Raw genomic sequence first — 25,013 nt, forward strand, 5'->3', positions numbered from 1 at the left:
TTAAATGCGCTTCGCTCGTTGTGTTTAGGATCTAAATTTACGTTATATTCATTTGGTAGTATGTATTCCTGTTTCCATACCGTGTTTTTCTTACTCATTTTTATCCTTGTTACGTTACCACTGAAGACGAATCTAGCTGCTTATTCCGATACATCTGGAGAATATTTAGTTTTCCTACGGGAGGATATATTGGTAAGTAACCAATTTTTTGTTAATATAAACAACGAAAGTTCAAACAATGAATGAGCCAAGAATTTTCGTCACTTCCGATGACAAAGAAACTGCAAAAATCTTAAAACAGCATTTTCGGTTACAAACAGTGTGGCTCTTGGATAAAGAAAGTGTATCTGTTCAGTTACACTCAGGAATGCGTCTAAATATTCATTGATGCCGAAATTTTCAATGTAACCTCCATCTTCATCAGCGATTTATTTATCCTATTTACAATACAAAAACATGTCAATCCGTGTGTAATGGTAATTCCCAATAGTACATAGTCAAACTAATAGGTATCGCTACATGCGCCACCTGACTCCCTGATGCCAATAGATGCCGCTAGTGTGCAGCCAATTAGCAGATTTAAAACTATTGTGACAATTTCATTATAACTTGAAAACTGCAGTGTTTCAATTTAATTCTTTCAAAACAGAACAAAGGCCGTACCATATTTAGATTTAATCATTAACATTTGAGTGTATTTCGAAAGCGTATTGCAATTTAAACTATATTCCTTCAATTTAATTATTTGAAAATACATATTGATAATACTAAACATGACCGTATTTTGCTGTTTATTATTAGGACAAGGAAAGAATAAGAGCTTTTAATTAAACAATATATTAATCTATCGTGTACAGAGAGCCAAAGGTTTGGATGGTTTTACATAAACGCACTGCTGTTTCAATCACGTCTCATGATTTTTTATTGTATAATGGAAACCACGAAATATGATTGAAACAATAGTGTGTTTGTATAAACAAATAAGATGCTGATGAAGGTGGGAGTTCCTATTGAAAATTTCGGCATCAATGAATAATTAGACGCATTCCTAAGCGTAATTCAATGGTTATAATCACGCCTCAGTTTAGTTCTTTCAGTAGTTAAAGAAAGTATATGTTTCACATTTACTTTGTGTAGACACATTCTCTTACTTTCCTTACCTTTGACCTGCTTACTGTTTAAAGTTTCTTTATCGGGGACTTCAAAAAAATATAATTCTTTCCTTTCGTATAATGTTTATAAGTTAATACAAATTATAATCATTGTAAGTGCCTTATGTAACACATTACTTTCGAACCCGCCGGAAACAAATGATGCTAGAAGTACGGCATGTTTGGCTCATTCATTAGTCCTACATGTAGCGGATTTCTTTGGAACCACTAGAAACAAATGATGCCGGAGGAACATCACGTTTGATCCTTCAATTGGTCCAATAAGTAGCACATTTCTTTGGAGCCACTGCAAACAAATGGTGTTGGAAGTGCATCATGCTTGATCTATCCAATTATCCCACTGGTAGCGCATTTCTTTGGAACCACTGGAATCAAATGATGTCGGAAGTATGTTGTGCTTGACCCATCCATTACTCCCATATGTAGCATTTCCATTTCTTTGGACCCACCGGAAAGAAATGATGGCGGAAGTACGTCATGCTTGACCATGTATTAATCCCATATGTAGCATATATATATCTTTGGAACTATCGGAAACAAATGGTACCGGAAGTATGCCTTGCTTGACCCATTCATTAGTCTCATATGTAGCACATTTCTTTGGAATCATCGGAAACAAATGATACCGGAAGTACGCCTTGCTTGAACTATCCATTAGTCCTATAAGTAGCACATTTCTTTGGAACGACCGGGAACAAATGATGCCGGAAATATGTTATGCTTACTCATCCATAAATTAAATGTCATTAGAAACAATACAAAAAATGATGACAAGATCGACAATGCGAATAAAATAAGAGCATTTGAAGGATTGTAATATTGTCCAAAATACCACTAAATTAACTATTAAGAAATGGAAAAGATATCTAGTTTGCTCTTATACCATATCCTACAGAAGTGCGAGTTCCACGAAATTCAAAAAATAAAAAGTATCACTACGCCAGAAATCGGACCCAGATATCTGGTTTAATGTCTGATATGTTAACCACTATACAGTCCATATTTTCAATCTTTAGGTCAGTAATCAGGTGCTGAGGTGTTCATTAACACACAAACATTGAATTGACCAAGGACAATAACAGTTTGAGGTACAGTGCATGCAGCCTGAACAGCTGTGCAGTGGCCTCATGAATGTAAGAAGTGTGAAACTACACAGAACAAACAATGATTACTTTTGCCAGAAGTACATACACCAAGAATATATTCCGGTTTCTTTCTTTCTGTTTTCAATTGCTTTTTAGTATTGTTGGATGGAAGAAAGGAGATTAAGCAGATATTGAGAATAAATTATTATTATTATTATTATTATTATTATTATTATTATTATTATTATTATTATTATTATTAATAATAATAATAATAATAATAATAATAATAATAATAATAATAATAATAATAATAATAATAATAATAATAATAATAAATGTTCGAAATACTATATTTGCTAGCACATAAGATTTACTCCATTTTCTGTATTCAATATTGAGGAAAAATACTTTTGCTGCGTATTATGAAGTTTTTTATTTTTATTTTATTTTTAATTTTTTTTTAGATTCATATATGCATCTGGAAACGTCTGTTACATATGGGTGCCCATAGAAAAGGACACACACTAAAATAGGCGGGGATTGTATCCAAATTGTGTCCAAACTACATTTACTGAGTCATTGATCTGTAATAACTGAATGCTGTTTTACACCGTAAGAGAGCAAGGAAGACATCAAACAACAGAGACTAATTAAAATAATCGGGAAAAATAATTGAAATTGAAATAATAAAAATCTCTATATTTCCATATATAAGACACTGGATAAGCTTACATATGTGCATTATTTTTATTCATATCAGTTTCATTTTTTGTATATAGTTTAATGGTTTTAGTGAATTCTTTGTGATTCTTTTAGTGATTTTTCTGGTGTTTTAGTGAGTTGTGTTTGTATTGGCTGGCAACAGTGCCTTCAGTGTTCTATTCAAGTTGTGTCTGTGCATTCGACAATGTGTTGTGAAGTGCAACTACGCAAACATATTCATTCATAGTTTTAGAAAAACATATTTATTCATAGTCTTTAGAGAAACACATGTTCATTCATAGACAAGATTTACATGTTCTTAACAGTGTTTTAGAGTGCTATTCAGTTTATGTGTGACCGAAGACAAAGTATGACAGTTTAGCAAGCAACCATGTGGTTTAGCAGCAAGCTAGCAACAATTAACTGCGAAAAGAAGTTAAGATAAGTAATTCATTGTACTAATATTTAAGTATTATATCATTATATTAACATATGAACAAAGCATGTCATATTTATCATATTAACGCATGTACTTTTGAATAAGAATTGAAGCAAGTAACAGCTAAATTATTCGTTAAGTCTTATTTCTCGATCCTCCATGATATCTGGGTGAATCAGTAATATGGGTTTAATCATACAGTTCATTAGCTGTGGTTGTGATATGCGTGATTTGTAAATAAAGTACATAAACATATCACCCCTTTATACATCATCATTTTTTGGTCCTCCGTCCACCGGATATCAGAACGAGAAACGTGATTTTGCACTGTTTGTTCTCGTGTGTGTTTGTGTGCGTGCTGCTGTCATAGGCAGACAGAACTGTTCATATCAGTACAGTGGTGTGTGTGCATTCAACCCAGCTGAATTCAAGGTTGCACGTTTGTAGGTCACTCAGAAGTGAAAAGTAAAATATATTGTCAGCGGTTTGAGTAGTTAAAAAAGAAGGACTAAAACAATGGCAGAAGTGCAGTTGGGTCAATTAATTAAGAAACGTGCTTCGGTCAAAGGTCAGGCAACAAGAATACAGACATTTCTTCAAAAACTACAGAATGAAAATAAACCTAGCATACAAGAAGCAAGAACGAGGCTAGTTGCACTTGAAGGGGTTTTTATTAAGTTTGATGAGATACAGTCAGAAATAGAGCTCTTGGATGAGACAGGTGAACAAGAATCGCACAGAATTACATTCGAGGAATTGTATTATGATTCAAAGGTTAAGTTACAAGAATTGATAGTTTTGAACAAAAAACGGATTCAGGGGCAGCAAATAACAAAGCTGCAAATTGTGGTAGTAGTTCAGTACAATTGCCTAAAATTTCTTTGCCCATATTTTGCGGTAAATACGAGGAGTGGTCGCCCTTTAAGGACATTTTCATTTCCCTTATTCACAATAACGAATCATTAAGTACAATTTGTAAATTTCAATATTTGCGCACATCGCTCAAGGGAGAAGCGTTTACATTAATAGCAAATCTGCCAACGGTAGAAGTAAATTACGAAATTGCATGGAAGCTTCTTGTTGAACGCTACGAAAACAAACGGTTGATAGCTTCGACGTATGTACGAGGGTTGCTCAATATCAAGCCAGTAATGAAAGAAAACGCTAAAGACATTAGACAATTTGTAAATACTGCACGTAGTAATTTTCAAGCCCTTGAAGCATTGAATTTGGACAAACCTTTGCATGACGTACTCCTAACACAACATTTAGTAGAAAAACTTGATTCGGCAAGCAAAAGGGAATGGGAAGTTGAGCAAAGTAGTGACTCCTTTCCATCGTTATCGGAATTATTTTCATTTTTAGAAGGTCGTTGTCAAATGTTAGAAAACATTCGTCCTACTCAATCTGAAAGTACTTATGACAACAAAAGTGTAGATTCCAAAGCAAAAAGAAAGAATAACAGTCAAGTGAATTCGTTTGTTAGTGTGCTTCTAAATGCATGTGATATTTGCCGTAGCAAAGAAACGCGTGCTGTTTTTCGCTGCCCAGAATTTCTGAGTGCTAACATTAATCAAAGAAAGGAGCTCGTGAAGCAAAATAAACTATGTTTTAATTGCTTAGGTAATAAACATCAAGTAAAGGCATGCAAATCAAGTACTTGTAAGAAATGTAATTTTAAGCATAACACACTGTTGCATGAAGATGCTACTCAGGAGGCTACTAACAAAGACAGTTCAAGCAAAACAAATAACAATAATACTAATGTACCTAAAGTTAAGGAACAGAACCAGGTTAAAGTTCAACCACAGGACTCTTATTGCTCATTTAAGATTAATTATGGTCAGCAAGTCTTATTAGCAACAGCGTTAGTTAACGTAACAGACACTAAAGGTCGTTTTCAACAATGCAGAGTGTTATTAGATGCAGCGTCTCAATCGAATTTTGTAAGCGAAGCTTTAGTTCATAGCTTAGGCCTCAAGAAAACGAAAAATCGTGTTCCCATTAGAGGTATCAATTCTGTAACCTCCGAAGCTCAGTACAGTGTTGAAGTTCATATTTATTCACGAACATGTGATTTTAATGCAGTGGTCGATTGTTTAGTATTGCCAAACATTACAGGTTGCATACCTTCTAAGAATATTGATTACAGTAATTGGAACTTTCCAAAAGATATCTGTTTAGCCGATCCAAATTTTAATCGCTCGTCGTCAGTAGACATGCTTATAGGTGCGGGGTTATTCTACAGTATCCTTGAGCCAGGCCAGAAGACTAGAAAAGGAAATTATCCAGTTTTGCAGGAAACGAAGCTAGGATACGTTGTCGTCGGAAATATGCCTTCAATACCCGAAGAAGCCAACCAGTCGGTAATTTCATGTTTTGCTCAGATGGAGACAGACTTGGATACACAATTGAGAAAATTCTGGGAACTCGAAGATCTTCAGACTAAGATTTATACGCCGGAAGAAGAACATTGTGAGAAGCATTTTTTACAAAATACAACCAGAAATGGAGACGGAAGATTTATTGTCAAATTACCAAAGAAGGAAGAGAATGCTGCTTTAGGAGAGTCTTACAACATGGCACTACAAAGATTTAAGCAGCTTGAAAGAAGATTGCTACAAAATCCTGAGTTTCATAAACAATATGCCGCCTTCATGGATGAGATTTAAGTTTGGGTCACATGCGAAAAGTTACAGAAGAAGACGTGAACAGCAGCAGCAGTTGTTATCTTCCACATCATCCTGTATTCAAGATGGACAGTACAACAACTAATTTAAGAGTGGTTTTTGATGCAAGTGCAAAAACGTCTAATGGCAAATCATTAAATGACATTCTTCAAGTTGGGCCAATTGTTCAAGATGACTTGTACTCCATTATTTTAAGGTTTCGGTTGTACCCAGTTGCATTTACAGCAGACTTAGAGAAATTGTACCGCCAAATATTAATTCATGATGAGGACAAGTGTTTACAACGCATCCTTTGGAGAAACTCAGTAGAAGAACCGATCCAGACGTATGAGTTACAAACAGTGACGTACGGGACTTCGTCAGCGTCCTTCTTGGCAACAAGATGTCTGAAGCAAATAGCGGAGGAAAATTCCAAGGAATTTCCGGAAGCAGCAGAAGTAATAAAGCACAATTTCTACATTGATGATGTGTTAAAATCAGTACCAAACGTGTCAAAGGCCTTAGAACTACAGAAGGATCTTATTAATATTTTAAGCAGAGCAGGTTTCAAGCTTTGTAAATGGAGTTCTAACAAAGAAGATGTACTTCAAGGAGTTCCTGAAGACTTCAGGGAAAAACAACAGCCAATCATACTTGGTCAGCAAGACGGTGTTAAGACTTTAGGAATAGCATGGATTCCATTAACAGACAAACTTATAATTTCGAACAAAATTTGTAAAAATGGAACTGCAGTAGAAAGTAATGTTGCAATGACAAAAAGACAAGTCGTCAGCATAGTGTCATCTATCTTCGATCCATTAGGTCTAATCGCTCCAATTGTCATCAAATACAAGAATTTCTTACAAAAGTTGTGGAAAACAGGAATGGATTGGAATGATCCATTAGACACAGTCCTACAAGTTGAGTGGAATCAATTAATGTCTTGGTTACCTGCGATGGCGAAGATACAAATTACAAGAAACGTAATGTCTTCAGAGAACGTTAAGGAAATTCAATTACATGGGTTTTGCGATGCAAGTGAAGAAAATTTTGGAGCAGTAGTGTATATCAGGGCTACAGACGATCAAGGAAACATTGAAGTCAATTTACTTTGTTCAAAGTCGAAGGTTGCACCACTGAAGAAGCAAACCTTGCCTAGATTAAAATTATGTGGAGCACTGTTACTTGCGAAGCTAATAGACAAAACACTATCCATATTGAATATAGAAGTCAGTGGTATACACCTGTGGACAGACTCGACGATAGTTTTGTCATGGATCAAATCACCTCCCAATCGTTGGAAGACATTTGTATCCAACAGGGTGGCTCAAATTCAGAGAATCACATCAATCAATCAATGGCACCACGTGCCTAGTAAAGAAAATGCGACAGACATAGTCAGTCGAGGAGCGGATCCCAACACTCTTATTCAGTCTCGAGAATGGTGGCATGGTCCAGAGTTTCTTCACACAGCAGAATGGCCATGTCAAGAACAAAATGAGCCAGCTAATATTCCAGAAGAGAAGAAAGTCATGATAAGTTTGGTGGCAGTTCATGAAACAAGCTTTATGAAAAGGTATTCATCGTTAAACAAAATGTTGAGAGTAGTAGCATATTGTTTGCGCTTCAAACATAATTGTCTTTCCAAGAAATCAGAAAGAAAAACCGAGAGTCTTGACGCTTCGGAACTTCGTTTAGCGTTACACAGATGTATCAAGATAGTACAACATACTACCTATCATCAAGAAATATTGAACTTGCAGCAACAAATGGAAGTTTCAACAAAGAGCCCAATCAAGGATCTTTTTCCATTTCTGGACACGGAAGGAATGCTAAGAGTAGGAGGAAGATTGGAACATTCAAACTTGGAGTACGATGACAAGCATCAATTCATCTTACCTGCAGGACATCATTTCACCCACCTGATAGTCAAAGAAGAACATAAAAGGTTGCTTCATGCAGGACCACAGCTTCTTATTGCATCTTTGCGTACCAGATATTGGATTCCAAGAGCTAAGAAGATGGTCAAAGCAATAGTACACAATTGTTTGGTTTGTTTCAAGTGGAGATCAACAAGTTCATCACAGTTAATGGGACACTTACCCAAGGAGAGAGTAAATGAAGCAAGACCATTTGTACACGTGGGAGTTGACTATGCAGGATTCTTTTATGTCAAGCCCACGATTCGCAGCAAAATTCAAATGAAAGGCTATGCAGCGTTGTTCATCTGTTTAGCTACTAGAGCAGTTCACATAGAAATAGTTTCAGACTTAAGTTCTCAAGCCTTCATCGCAGCATTGAAGAGATTTATTGCTAGGCGAGGAAAATGCTTATCTATCTGTAGCGACAATGGTTCAAACTTTGTTGGCGCCAATCGAGAATTGCAACAATTTTTTGAATCCAAGACTAACAGAAAGGACATCCTGGAACACTCAGCTCAAGAAGGTTTAGAATGGAAATTCATTCCTGCCAGATCTCCTCACATGGGGTCATGGGAAAGTTCAATAAAATCCATGAAGTACCACCTACGGCGTGCAGCAGGAACAGCAAGTCTGACATACGAAGAGTTGAATACGTTACTTATTCAAATTGAAGCCATTCTAAATTCAAGACCATTGACAGCCATTTCCAACGATCCTACAGATTCAATGTATCTCAGTCCAGGACATTTTTTGATTGGAGCTACACTTCTCAGTCTTCCGGAACCAGATCTACTGGACGCACCTATCAACAGACTAGGCAGATGGCAACGGATTCAACAAATGAAGCAGCATATTTGGAAACGTTGGTCAAGGGATTACCTCAACCAGTTACAACAAAGAAGAAAATGGAAGTCAGCTCAGCCTAATCTTCAACCGGGCATGGTCGTATTGTTAAAAGAAGACAATGTTCCTCCTCAAATCTGCTGGCACCACACGGAGTGTACATGCTTGAAATATATTCTGCGAATTTACAGGTTTCATTGACTAATAGAACTATGAAATACAAGCTTCAATATAACTATAATATTCACCTATTCATGTTCCTTAATGTAGAACAAAACTTCCCAATATTTCGGTTATATACACGAGTAACCTTTAACGAGCATTAATCAGGCTTAATATATGTTGCATATTAAGATCTTTCATTCTTATTGTTTTAGTATCAGTCGACATTTAAAATGTATACACAAAGCAACGTATTTTTAGAGTGAAGAATACCCCTTTCTATGTAAAGGATAATCTAAACAACTGGCTCCTCTAAATTCAGAGTGCACTCTTGCATAATTTACATATTGGAACTTTTATTTCTATTTTTTAAGTCTATGCAAAAGATTATCATTTCTTCCACTAATATTGACATAACTTTCCTTCTTCTTAAAACCACCAATATGGATTCGGAGTGTAGTTCATTGTTGCTAACTTGTGTTTCTAAACTCGTAGTAATTTGTGATTATGAAGTTACACATAATTATACAAAACATGTTACAGAAATTTTGGAGTAAGGAAATTATGGTGTACTAAAATTATGATGTAATATAATTATGTCAATATTGATGTTATAAAATTTTTATTTACAATCAGATTTTGTAATAAAAAATAAAATAAAATCTCGAAGAAATAACGAAAAAATATAATATACAAGTATATACTATTTAATTTTTGTTGATGAAATTTGTAATGATGGTATCCTATTCCCGATCTGGATTACCTTTTTCAGTATTAAGTTTTGCTTTTTTCGTCCTAATGAAAGAGGCCTGAATAACGTTCCTTTCTATTGTTGACGCTGCACCTTGATGTGTAAAACCTTGATGTCCTCCACATTATTTTTAGTTTCTTGTAAATGTTTAGACTATCCTGAAAATACTTCCTTCTTTCCTCTCGATTCCCTTGAATGTTTCTTCAGCTTAGTGTTAATATTTCGTTTGGTAATGTCAATACAAATATCTTGGCACGAACAGAAAATTCCATAAATACAGCTCAAAGAGTTTTTATCAACAAAATAACTTTTATATTGGCTCAGAAATCTTTCCAAATTTTTATGTGGTTTCAGGCTTACTTTTAAATGTGTACAATGTAATTTTACATTGTTGAAAAGCCATTGAAAAGCGACAAGGAAACGTGTTTTCCATTTTTTTTTTTTTTTGTCCTGGTTTTTAATTTTTCTATTATTAAAATCCCCACACAATATTGAACGGTATATGCTGCCATCCTTCCATAATCCGCTATTATAACCATTAATTAATAAGGCCTAAATCAATGATGTGTTCTGTTTCTTCATTTAAATCCCCCGGCAAGGTCACAAATCTGTATGATTTAATAAAAATACTTACCAAAATGTTTGTCTTGACTTTCCATGGATGTCCTGGTTTTCTATGTACAATCAGCGCCAAAAGTCCTTTCCGTTTGGTATTTTTTTTTTGGGGGGGGGGAATAACTGTGGTATGACTGGAACGTACAACGGTGGTATGGTTGGAACGTACACGAAATTACATTCTTCTTAATTTACTAAAAACTGTACTATCATAATCATAATAATAATAATTTGATACCAAATACAACGAAATTGGATATGTCAGTTATATATATACCGATATTAGGGATGGGCAAAACCGGTTTTTATAAAACCGGAAACCGGTTTCTAGAAAAACCGAAATCCGAAAAACCGACATTTCGGTTTTCACCGATACTGGTTTCGGTGAAAACTGTTGGAAAATACATAGAACTATTACTGTGGAAACGGAATCGTTTCTGGAGAACAACGAAACACTGTTTTGATCAGAAATAGAACCAATTTTGAAAAAAAACAGAACCGGTTTGAAGAAAATGGAAACCGGTTTTTGAGAAAACCGAACCGGTTTCGAGAAAAACCGAAACCGGTTTGGGAGGAAACTGATTTCGGTGAAAAACGGTTTTTTGACAATTCTCAAAAACCGGTTTCGGTTTTCCTAAAAACCGAAAACCGGTTTTTGTGCCCACCACTAACCGATATACATAAACATACATACTATTATTTCATATAGGTTTTTATAGATTCATTAATTTACTTAATATACATTTAATTTTACGTATACGAATTATTTTGCACATATTCTTCAACAGAGTAAAAGCATTGTTCTATCAAGTATCTTTTAAGTTTTATTCTAAAGCTATTTACAGAGACCTGATTTTTTATACATGATGGAAGTAGATTGTATAATAGAGTACTTTTATGAGTATCTTATTTCTCGTTTATATTTGTTCTATGTGTATGCAAGTGAATGTCTTCTTTACTTCTCGTGTTGTATTTGTGAATGTTTTTGTTAACAATAAACTCACTACTATGTTTTTTTCAAATATATTAATATTTCGAACAAATATATTGAGGAAAAAGTAATTATTTCAAGTTCCTTGAAAACATTTATGGAAGGAGAGTTCTATTCTACTCCTGCAAGTATTCTTACCACTTTCTTCTGTAGCCTAAAGATGACAATACTTTTAGGTATATTTCCATAGAATACAAAATTATCCTTCCATTCTGAAGTTATTTACGAAACTAATTTCATCAAACGGAAAATAAAAAACTTTTGTCGCTGACTGTACAAAGCAATTACTGGATGAGAAATTAGGTTATATCGGGGGATATGTTAAAATTGTAGAATTCGTTGTAATATATTCATAGTGAGTGCCGGCACCTTTTATCCCAAAGTTTAAAAAAGGAAGAAGAAGAAAACACTGAGAAAAGCAATGTGTATATGGAAAAGATGGCAACTTCACTTAAACTAAAAGGCTAAAGTTATTTCCGGATTAGTAAGACAGCTAATGTGCAACCTGGTCATCGACATGCTTTTCCTAACCCTTCCACTTTTTTATGATTCCCAGCTTAAAGTATAAAAATAAACAGAGTTAAAAATTTTAAAGGATGGAAGATGACAAAGATCATAAATCATTTTAATAACTTTAACTTGTTACTATTGTTGCTTATGGCAAATATAAGTTTCCACGTTACCTGTGGTTCTTTAGGACATGGCTTCACACATGTTTGCACCTCAGCTGGTTTCTCAAAATCCGAGCATGCTGAGTCGTTCAGCATGTTTCCTTCAGTTCCACGACATCCGACGGCTCTTAAGGACTGCCCTATTCCACATGACACGGAACACTGAAACGAACAAAGATATACAGTGATTAACTAAAAGATATACATTATACAATAAAGAGCTACGTAACGAACAAGAGCCCACACAAAAATGATCCTTCAAATGAATTACGTCAATTCTATGTGATTTATATTGTTTAAAGAATATAAAGAAACTAAGCCAGACAAAGATAAGAGAAAATTTGGGGAAAACTTTTGATTATATCTTTTAAATTAGTAGTCACGAAGTTTTTTTTATTGTTATTATTTTTATTTTTTTTTTTATTTTTGGACACGAAACGAAATGTAGATGAATAATGTTAAGATAGAAAATATTAAAGGGCTACAAAGTAAAAACTGGAACGCACATTTTCTGTAATGCCATATGGTACATTTTAGAATAGAACTTACAACCATATTTTCCTGAAATTTTTGCGTTTTAACACTGAATCAATAAAATTTTATGTGGAAACTCAGTGGGTACAGATGTTTTTGGAAATATTACCGAAGAGTTATTTATTTAAACTTGAAGAAGACACTGTTAACCACAACCATACCTCTATATTTTGAAAGTATGCGAATAAGGAAGTACTTTTTTTCTGCTAAGAATTTAGTTAGACAATACAAGAAATGATATTTTAAAAGTAATTTGTATAGAAAGATATGAATCTTTACGTATTATTTTCAAGCAATGAACAGGAAGCGAGGAAAAGCGAAGAAGAAAATGAAACGGGTATCACCGTACTGCAAGGAGAGATTTCATACGCCGTAAGGAACATGAAACGAAAGAAAGAACTAGAAGAAGATGGAATTTCTTTAGATATAGTAAAAGAAAACGGATGAAGAAATGGAAAATATCTTAGTACAGCTTTATACTACCTGTCTACAAAGAGGAAGAGTTCCTGAGACATGGACAAGTACCATGATTACACTATTATACAGGGTGTTTCAAAACAACACCGACAACGTTTGAGAGGTGATTCCTGACACCAAAATAAGACGAAAAGTATAGACCAACCTGGGTGCACAAATGCTTCCTTTCAGAGTTATAGGTTGCCGAAAACAAAAAAATGAACTTTAAAGGTCCATAGCTCCAAAACTATGGGACCTACCGCAGTCGGATCAAGACTTTACTTAGGAACTAATATGTGCTATATCCAAAAATATATGTTTCAGAACCCTAGGTACTCACGCAACAATTTTTGTACAGGCAGTTTGGTTACGGGCATATAATCTGAAGTAATCACTAACTACCTCTATAAAAATTGTTGTGGAAGTACTGCAGGATAGACCACATGTTAGTTCCTTAGTAAAGTTTTGACCCGACTACGGTAGGTCCCATAGTTTTGGAGCTATAGACCTTTAAAGTTAATTTTTTCACGTTTTCGGCAGTCTATAACTCCGAAAGGAAGCATTTGTGCACCCAGGCTGGTCTATACTTTTTGTCTTATCTTGGTGTCAGGAATCACCTCCCAAACGTTGTCGGTGTTGTTTTGAAACACCCTGTATAAGACAAGACAACAAGATCTACACAATTACAGATCTGTAAGACTTTTCCTTGTAAATTACAAAATATTTAAGAAATTATTAATCTTCCGATTAGAAAAAAATACTTCTGATTAGAACAGTCAACAGAATAGACTGAATTTACTAGTGGTTAGAATACAATAGATCATATTTAGATAGTAGAAGAACTAATAGGAATTACTGTATACCGTCAAGAGTTGAAATATCTTTCTTTGAGTGTGTGTGTGCGCGCTAGAAGACTGAAAGAAAAACGACTGAATAATGAGTGATTTACTGGAACTATCAGGGATCACAAAGAGTTGTAAATAGTGAATAAAAATATATAACTTGTATTGGTTTTAGTATTTTCTTTAAGCAATCAAGTCCAAATCAATTCTAAGGCATAAATATTTTTAACAAATAGAAAATAAAATAATAATATATTATGATCTATCTGAACGAACAGAAAGTAGGAAAAGAAAAACGTTCTATAATAAGATCTTTTTTTAAGGCTTTCAAATTCTTTTCCACAACCCCCTGTAAATAATTCAGTAATGAACAATAGTACAATTCTGGAAAGTAAGCAGTTTCATAATTACAAAATGCTATTCAATGAACCCAAGGTTTTCTTTTTAAGTGACATAAACATTTGAGGAAATAACACTTATAACGTAACAAACTGCATCCATACATTTCTAATTGTAAGAAAGAAGAAAAAAATAGAGCACTTTATTGGTTTCATTTTATAGATACTAGATGGATTATTTTCTATATTTCTATTGGTATTTATTATAAAATTATAAAATTGGAGAAAGGCAATTCTTTGTTGCCATTTTGTTTTCAGTATTTTAATGTTAATTTCAGAAATATAGGGTGGACATAAATTCCCTCCCTGATAACAAACATTAATAACAAGAAAACAAAGCATGATAGAAGCATGCGGTCTGAAAACATCGTTTGTATGAAACTTCAAGATTTTGCCACAGGCTGTGCTGCCATCTACTGCAGCTGACCGCAGCGCGACAGTCATTTGTTTAAAAATGGCGTCAGCACAAGAAAAAGCGAAGTGTATGTTATGGTATCATGAAACAAAATTTCCAGTCACAGTTCAACGAAAATTCAGGAGAGAGTATGGACAGCAGCCACCAGATGTTAAGAGCATAAAGGAATGATATTTACGGGGCTCCTCCACACTGGAATACTGATCGTTCATTTCTCAATGAAACTTCTGACTGATGGATGGGGAGAGATTGCCATGCCCAATGGCATGACCCCCACGATCCCCAGACATAACCTCTCTTTGACTTCTTCCTGTGGGGTTCGCAATAGACAGAGTGACTCTTGAGTAACACATGATGAAAATTGAATATCGTATGGATGTCTTGAGGGCAATTAATAGAGCAAATGTGGGAATTCTGTAAATCAGATAAAAAAACTTTTTGAGTTTTCCTATTATTTGCCGGAAATCGCATGCTTCTATCATTGTTAGTTTTCTTGTTACTAATGTTTGTTATCAGGGAGAGACTTTATATCCTTATGTCCACTTTCGTATTTTAAATAATATAAACAATTTTTTTCTTTTATAAACGAGTGTTATGATTATTTTAAAATTAATACTTACAAGAAAAGTGTTAAGAGTGAGAATCTACAAATATTAATCAAACCACATTATTAATACAAAAAAATAAACACTACTGCAACAGATAATAGGTATATATGTACTTAACCTACCTTATGTGATAGGCATCCAAAAATGAAGTCATCACATGTCACTTTTCCATGCAGACCAATACTTCAGAAGGATGCTAATAAAGATCATATTTCTGTTTAAAATTGCATTACGTGTTCATACTACACCCATACAGCATCGAAGATGTGCAACAATGTGCAATCTCATGAACAAATGCACTGTACACCAGGGTGCGAAATCCTGGGGGAAAGGGTAATTCCCCCTGTTAATATTTTTGGAAGAAAATTTCCCCCTCCACTAATATAGTACTGGGGAAGAGGTTTAATAAAGATATACTATCGACAGAAGTTTGCAAATAAATTACAGTAATTCATATGTAATTAAGGTATTAATATCTAGTGCCAATACATTGTACGTCTTTGTATGTTATTAATAGGTGAGCTAGTTGTTAGTAGTATCTTTAATTTTCCATAGCTTAATAATTATGGATGTTGTGAACTTTATATGTTGAAACATTCCAGTCCCAAGAGGGCTTTCTTCTCCTCCTCTTTTGCTCCCCCTCCCCCATCCGCTTCGACTGTTATGATTTCGTACTTTAATTTCCACTTGAGATGCACATGTGCTATTGCTCGCTTTTACATGTGCACCACGCTTACATTTGCACATACCTAAAGGCACGGATATCTGTAAAACTGCACATGTGTAATACGGATACTATACGTATAACTATTCTGTACATATACGTCATAAATGTTATACATCTGTACGTAAACACAGATATACGTAATATAACTGCGTACGTGTGCAGTATCCGTATTAATCCACATGTACACAATATGCACGAAATATGCACCACTAGTAACTGAGCAGTACTCGGTTAAGCCATACTCTGCTCTATTAGCCTATGTTTGAGCTAATAGTTACCGAAAAAATTGGCAAAAATATTTTTAACAAATTCACTCAGTCATTAACCGATGGGTTTTGGGTCAAATGCGTAAAAATTCCTGAAACAACATGAAACGAACATATGCCGTACACGTGTGTGTTCTTCGGGTACATACTCCAGGTAGCTATCTTAGCTTGAGTCAGTGGTTGAATTGTAAACATATTACTATTGGTATGCTTATATGCATAAGCTTGTTTTAGTTATACATTCTGAGAAGTTTTTAAAGAAGTTATCGCTTCTCCTTGCTCCTTTTTTATCAAAATTAAAACGTCTCTTATTATTATTATTATTAATTACTTATTTCCTGTTTACACATTGTAATATCGTACATGGCAATGCGCGTTACTACAGAAATGTCTAAAATAAGTGCATAGCGTTACTGACTGACGCGTTGAAGATTATGTTTCTATAAATAGGAAAATGATAATTAAGTACACTAGAATCAGTTTACTATAAAGTGGACACACTAGTGCAATTTGAACGAGCAAGAATGAGATAAAAATAAAAGAGAGAGAGAGTGTGTGTGTGTGTGTGTGAGAGAGAGAGAGAGAGAGGTGGCAAATGAGTGAGTATGCACTTGAGCATTACTTTAAAATAACAGATAAAGTTAACTTTAAATTTTTTTGTAGTTGGTATGATTTTTGGCACCTTACTTTACTACCGTTATGACATTCCGGCCCAATTCGACCATTTTTGAGCTCTATTCTCGATTAAAATACCTGTGGTTTACATCTCACGTTAGGTGTTAAATCTACAATTCCTATGAATTCGACACTGAAAATGAACTGTAAACAATAAATAATTATCGTATATATATATATATATATATATATATATATATATATATATATATATATCTTGCATTGCATCCTTGCATAAGAGAATTTAAACTTTCGGAGTTATTTTCTATAGTCTGATTGCACACTGTTATCACTCTATAGTGAATTTCTCATTATGGAAAGTATTATATATGCACATAAGTTTAGATATATATTAATTGAAGAAAGAATAATTTGGCAAAAATTTCCTGCATTTTCCCCTTTTCTTCTTCAACCCTAAACAATGGGGGAAAACCAAGAACATTTTGAGAAAAATCACAGGAATGAGGTACTTCATTGAAAGTTCTAGTTATGCACACAGGCATGCGTGCATAATTTTAAACAAATTCAACATTATTTTCTTTGAAATGGGTCACCTATAAAGACCTTGTCTTGTAGTCCATTCTAACTCAAATGTCTGTGATTGTATGCACCAATGATAACTCTCTTTTTTTAATGAGAATAATTAGCATCCTTCTGTAAATTACATTCTATGACCTATTCCTTACCTTTTTCCATAGTTCTATATGTCTAAAGTAATTTTCTTACCTCTTGCCATTCTCCTGTATGCCAACTAGCGCATGGTACGTGTTCACAAAGTTCCTTATACCTTGGCTGTTCCTCGCGAGGACAAAAGTCTGCAGCTACTACTCGGTTATCCAGTTGGCACCAATAGGGACGATGCCTCTCCCCAATTCCACATGTTACCGAACACTACGATTACACCAAAACACACTACAAGGGTGACCAACAAAAAAACAACGACTACATGCAAACACTGACATATAGAAGTCCCATCGTACCGAATATTCATAATATAGCATATATAATATGAAAATTTAGGAATCATAATGTAGGAAGACTATTTACATGTTTGAACAGAAGTAAACAATAAACGCACAAAAAAGTATCTAGTAGACAAATTTTCGAAGATCTGAAATCCTTGTCAAGCAAATAGGATAAAAATGGAAGGTATTAAAATGAGGGTAAAATAGAAGATAACGCTTCGTCACGCAACTGTTGGATACTTCACGCTAGATTAATCCTTCCATGATAATAAATTTTAAAAATGAAAAGAAAGAAGCTTTTAGCATTTAGTACCCTATAATGAATTATTTCTGACGGTGATAAATCTGGTCTTGTAACCTTGAAAATCATTGCATTCTTTAGGCAAGAGCTTAAAAACCTTAGTGGGTGGTACAGAAAATTGACCTATTAGCCTTTTTCTCCCACTACACGGTAATGAAACAGATATTTTCTCTGAAATTCTCAGTTGTCAACAAAATTCGAACTAGGCGACAGCTCTCGCCGAGAATATGGGGCGAGTAAAAGCTGATTTTCTCCATCACATGAGTCAGGAATGGAACGACATAAATGTTTTGGCGAAGAAAAAATTAGTCTGTAAGCTCCGAGTGCTTGATGTTGCTTTGATATTTGACACTTTCAACCTGCTTTCACCAGAATATTTCTTCTTCCGTTGAGAAGCAACGACCCACATATGCAGGCAAGTTGGTCAATGTTTGTTCATTTCTCCCTTCTCTATATAGAAAGAAAGAAAGAAAGAAAGAAAGAAAGAAAGAAAGAAAGAAAGAAAGAAAGAAAGAACTCATATGTATAGGTCATTAATCACAGTGTAACAGGGACCAAAACTATGGCAACGTCATTGGACACACATTAGGTTACAATGTAACTAGTAAGATGATACGACTGTTCGGACAGTTCCGATTACCACCCACTCAGGCCATGTTGTTGTTGCGGCCACTGTATGTTAAAGACTGAAATAACATCTTTACCAATAGCTCCTAGGTAATGTATTTAATAAATACATTCAAATTAGAATTTCCTAAAACTTTCTAAAGACGTTTAAGATTAAGAAAAAATATATATGTTTCCAAGTCGTATTACTATAAAGTGTTGGAAATAATAAATCCGAAAACTTACTATCATAAAAGTTTGAACAATTGAAAAATAATGATTAGTTGAGCTAGGAATGGAAAGGGCTTACTTCTGACTTATTTCCACGGAAGGAATAATTTTAGTAACTTGAAAATGTTAGAATTATGAGTGTTGCAATGCAATCGAACTAACGAGAAATGATCCAAAGCAGGGATAAAATACAAGTTCCCTAGGTTGAGAAAGGATCGATGAAGGAACCATTATGCAGAAACAAATTAAAACTATTATGTAAGAACTCAAGAATCATAACTATCATCGTGATAATAATAATAATAATAATAATAATAATAATAATAATAATAATAATAATAATAATAATAATAATAATATCATAACGCCTAGAAGATTGTCTTCTATGAAAAAATACAGAGAAGGTACAGAAAGAGGCCTCACGTTGTCTGAAGTATAGACGTTGAAACGCTAGTAGACCATTAACCGAAAAGCTAATTGAATTAAATTTATTCCAATGTTTCTTTCTCCTTAATGTCTTCTGATAGAAAAAGTCTTCAAAGTCATTAGTCTAGTTAATTTACTGTTCCTTCTGTTCAAAACATGAAAGTAACTTCTACTTCGCTTGCTATGGAGATCTAGATATTTTATAATAATATGTTCTAGATATCTTTTTCTTAACAGTTTGTTTGTTTACTTTCAAGGACTGTTGGATGATATAAGATAGTTATAAACAATATCTTAAATTCAAAATCAGATACAATTATTACCAGCAATAATTAGAACAAAAACTGATGGAGAAAACTGTAAAATATATACAAAATCACTTCCTTTGAGAAACTTTAAATAAAGTGTATACTCTTGCTTATTGACAAATACGCAAGAGATATTTCGAAAATGAAACTAAATTTAAATTGTGAAATGTCGTCAAAAGAATATCTTAGATTCTACAAAATTCTGGAAATACATAAAGAAATTGACTGGAGCAAATATGATTTGCTATAATACATTTTTAGAGGATTACCTTTCGCTCTTCATATATTAAGTTTGTTGCAACTGGAAACTACAGACTAAAAGTTCCTTTTTTTTTTCTTTTTTAAAAGAAAGAAAAAAAGCAATAAAGAGAAATTTAATCCAACAAATTCAATGAAAATTAAAGGAAACAATTGTTTCTTCAAATATCATCGCGCTATTTTAAACACTAAAATTCCTTTAACTAATTACGTAAATTATGTTATTGCAGTAGTAGTGGATTTCATCATCAGCTTAAAAGACCTGAATTCACGTTGAATACCAGTGAGAATATAGTAGTTCAAATTCCACGTTAAACTGTAAATCTATGCTTCACATAGGCTTGGTGCTACGTAAAAGGGGAAGTTAAATTTGAAATAAAGAAAACATAATAAGTATTGTGGCTGAAAGGAGTTGATAAATGGATCTCTCAGCGTCAAAGATAACATATTGTCAACCTGGGTTGGTACTCCTTAAAAACTGAGCTTGGAATATAGCTGAAGTTATTATTGAACTCTCAGATTGTTTGCATTAGATCAAGGTACATCCTACATTATCTACATTGCTAATCCTAATTGAATGCACGCACCTATGATGTGCTTTGAGGTATTTTGGGGAACTTCACCACCGCTACTACTGTTTTGGTTACGGTGAAACAGAACCGTTTGTGTAAATCATAAACACTTTCTTTCTTTCTGACCAAACAATGGATTTCTCGTTTCTGAGTCGAAGTATTTGAAGATATTTGGGAAAAGAAAGAAATAAATAAATAAAAAAAATAACAATGGATTTAAAATGTCAGAACCTTAAACCAAGAAGCCTGCTTTTGATGGATGATTTTTAAAAATTGCATTTAATTTCAGAGAATTTATAATCTGCATCACAATAATACTTGAATCTTTTGTAAATTTATTGAGTCTAAATCACTGTTGAGAGATATTGACGGATTAGACTTCCGATTAGTAGCAATGTTATGGTTTAAATGAAAACAATAGATAACTTTTATAATTTGTTTTAATTTATTACAGAATTAATTAGATGTGGAAACTAACGATGTTGTTAGAGGATGGTAGAACCATCGATCTTTCGGTAATTTTTGGATTGAGTAAAGAAAGCCCCAAAGATGGTAATTATCTTTATTAAAACAAAGGAGTTATACAATATATATATAGATATATTGTTATCAAAATAATAGAATTATCTGAAAAAAAAAGTACAATTTAAGAGATTAGTACAGCGTTGGATCATCTGTCATCACTTGTGGGGATTTGTGATGTTTGACATAGGCTCTGGGAGGGACTTGCCACTTTTGTCACGCTTGCACCATATAACTGAGCGCCGACAATTTTTCCTCTTCGGAAATGAGACAGGTTACCCATTTTATACTATCACCCTCTACTCAGTTCACTGCCCACTACATTCTACTGCTCCTCACGTAGTACAGACTTTCTCCTAACACACCACCACCAAACTACAATTGCCGCCTGATCGTTATCAACCCAGATATTTGACGCATTTCCAACTCAAAATGCTTCTATTATTTTGATAACCATCTGTATATATCAAATATTTAATTTTTTCCTATTCTATAAAATTTGATGATTGTAACAGAATTTTCATTTTTAAATTCTATATTTCGTTTCTTCTTTCAATTGAAACAGGACTGCTAACAGCACAACTTTGTATTTCGCTTGTTTATATCTTAAAATGGATCTAAAAGGTATAATATAATACAATAATACCAACACGCGACAAACCATGCTCATTTGCACTAGTTTCATTAGTAACGTTAATGAATACCAATAGAATGCGTTTAAGAAAAATAAATCACACATAATGCAAACAAAATATATAAGAGCGAAGGCATATATAAACATTTAATTTTTAAAAAAAAAAATCTTAAGAATAATTAAAAAAAAAAAAGATTGTGGGACTTCTACAATCAGTTAATTAAATAAATAAATAACTGTGCTAATATCTAAAGAATACTGAAAGGTGTGTTATATACACTACATGCAACTAAAAACAAAAGTCTGTACAAATTAAGAAAAATAATTACTAATAATATTAACCTACAGTATATGCTAGTTTCTAGCGTACGTACAAAAATTTAGAATATCAATTGCCAAAATAAAAAAGAAGAAAAAAATACTATGTACAAATCATGCTTCTTTCTTGTTTTATTTCACTGTACAAATTCTACCATGATGAAGAGAAAGTATAAACAAAATATGTACATAAACTGTTTATTTATGAAAGAGAGGAAGCATGCAGTAATATACCGTTAATACTACTTAGATACGCAAGACAACTTTTTATCATATGGTTCAGTTTCAATTTATGATCTACTATAAATCAGTAAAACCTGTAAGTACCTTGTTTGCTAACTTATTTTTGTTCCTAGCTCACTTTATCTTTGAACATAGACGATTCTTAAATGACATATACACGTTTTCGCAAGGAAAATATCTAACTCATGCTTACAAGTTTCACTAACACTAACTGCGAAGAAAATAAATAAATAAATAAAACCATTCAATGCATTGTGATATTCATCTTTCAGAACTTTATAATGGATTTCATAAACTAAACTCGAAATGAAAAATAAAATGAAATGAAATTTTTAAGTTTTACGTCCCATGGTTATACTGGCTAGTCTAAAAGAGACGGTGATGATGAGAAATGAATGAAATGGTTTAATGAAGAAAGTGGGAAGAAACAGAAGAACCACGAGAAAACCCACGCACACGGTGTTTGCCCACCACAAAGTTTACTTGGCGCGAGCTGGGATCGAACCGCCGAAGACCCCGTGCACCATGGGTGAACACTCAACCACTGAGCTACCGCGGTCCCTGAAACTAAACTTGAATTTCACTTTAAAGCAAATTTCTGAGTCTAGTTTGAATCTAATTGATTTGATTTTTTGAGGAATAAAAAGAAACAACTCTTTAAGAAAGATGTGTAGTCTTATTTCTTAATGACAAACTTATGATTGCATAAAAATTATACATAAAATGTTTAAAAAATCTATAACTAAATTATCTTATCTATCTTATTAAATGACTACAAATTTAGAAAATTTAGAAGGATTTATCGAGTTTAATGTACACAAAACTGAACCCGTAAATTAGTTTTTTTATTGTTAGATTTCAACTTTTCACCTACGTTGCTGTTGATTATAAGTAAACAAAAAAATAATCATATATTATACATCTATTATTACAAGTACACATTAGCATTCAAGAATTCAGTAGCCAATGACAAATATAGTTCTCAGGTTTCTTTACATTCATCAGCCAGCCAAGTAAAAAAAACATAGTCGAAAATGTACTGGAGCTTTCCCTTAAATTAAGTACGAATAATGGCCTACAAGAACGAAGTTAAAATGAAGGAAGGGTAAACTTACAGGTGTCCATTCACCGACTTCCCACTGAGGACATTTTTGTGTTCCGCACAATCTTTCGACCACCTTTTCGTTTGGATCACAGTCAGAATCCTTCACCAATCGATTCCGGTCATCCACACATTCAGCCGTTCTAGTTTGAGTACCACCACCACATGTTTTAGAGCACTGAAAATAAACATAAGAAAGATATCCATATTTTTTATTGAAACGAGCTTCCACCATTGAATTCAATACACATTTGTGTGTATGTGTGTGTGTGTGTGTGTATGTGTGTACGATTTGCTATACACTTCATAAAATTCCTTCGATGTTAATTAGAATGACATATGCTTCTTAGAAAATAAGCCCATTCCTTGATGGTGAAGTTCATCAAGAGTAAAGGGGGTGAAAGGAGTAAAACCAACTTATGCGGAAATTTTTTAGTTCAGATTTAATTTACCTCCTTTTACCTCTTTTATCCTTGACAAATTTCAACCTCAAAGAGTGAGGATGATTGCTATGCTCAGAAGAAAACGTCTGCCGAATTTATTAAAATTGAAGTATTGTTACAGCAACTATCATGGAAAATTGGTTTTGTATTATTATATACGAGGTAGAGGTCAAAAAAGGGCGGATATTTTTTATCCGGGGTTGGCAACACTTATGAAGTTGAGCATGCCCTAGTATTCTGTGCTTGCAACAAAGACAGAAACGTCCGAGTGGAGCTGCGTACATGCAAGTAGCAGTAAGGTGAAATGACTGTCGTAATACAAAATCCCGGTAAATGTGAAGTGATTGGCAACACTTATGAAGTTGAACATGCCCTAGTATTCTGTGCTTGCAACAAAGACAGAAACGTCCGAGTGGAGCTGCGTACGTGCAAGTAGCAGTAAGGTGAAATGACTGCCGTAACACAAAATCCCACTAAATGTGAAGTGATTGGCAACACTTATGAAGTTGAACATGCCCTAGTATTCTGTGCTTGCAACAATGACAGAAACGTCCGAGTGGAGCTGTGTACGTGCAAGTAGCAGTAAGGTGAAATGACTGCCGTAACACAAAATCCCACTAAATGTGAAGTGATTGGCAACACTTATGAAGTTGAACATGCCCTAGTATTCTGTGCTTGCAACAAAGACAGAAACGTCCGAGTGGAGCTGTGTACGTGCAAGTAGCAGTAAGGTGAAATGACTGCCGTAACACAAAATCCCACTAAATGTGAAGTGATTGGCAACACTTATGAAGTTGAACATGCCCTAGTATTCTGTGCTTGCAACAAAGACAGAAACGTCCGAGTGGAGCTGTGTACGTGCAAGTAGCAGTAAGGTGAAATGACTGCCGTAACACAAAATCCCACTAAATGTAAAGTGATTGGCAACACTTATGAAGTTGAACATGCCCTAGTATTCTGTGCTTGCAACAAAGACAGAAACGTCCGAGTTGAGCTGTGTACGTGCAAGTAGCAGTAAGGTGAAATGACTGCCGTAACACAAAATCCCGGTAAATGTGAAGTGATTGGCAACACTTATGAAGTTGAGCATGCCCTAGTATTCTGTGCTTGCAACAATGACAGAAACGTCCGAGTGGAG

General features: G+C 34.0%; 1 protein-coding gene across 2 annotated transcripts in view; it reads right to left on the bottom strand.

Annotated features, from left to right (window-relative positions):
* The window catches only part of AdamTS-A (ADAM metallopeptidase with thrombospondin type 1 motif A), a 785,255-nt gene that overhangs the window by 140,290 nt on the left and 619,952 nt on the right, over positions 1 to 25,013 (bottom strand). Inside the window, exons 17-19 of one of the 2 annotated variants that reach the window (XM_081765816.1) lie at positions 23,446 to 23,610; positions 17,673 to 17,837; positions 12,038 to 12,187 (exon numbers count right to left, since the gene is read on the bottom strand). In XM_081765816.1, coding sequence (XP_081621942.1) covers positions 12,038 to 12,187; positions 17,673 to 17,837; positions 23,446 to 23,610 — 480 coding nt within the window. The remainder of the gene's footprint in view (positions 1 to 12,037; positions 12,188 to 17,672; positions 17,838 to 23,445; positions 23,611 to 25,013) is intronic. The other variant, XM_081765817.1, reaches the window with a different exon arrangement.

This window comes from Thermobia domestica, chromosome 7 (genome assembly GCF_964235325.1).
Source record: "Thermobia domestica chromosome 7, izTheDome1.hap1.1, whole genome shotgun sequence".
NCBI lineage: Eukaryota > Metazoa > Arthropoda > Insecta > Zygentoma > Lepismatidae > Thermobia > Thermobia domestica.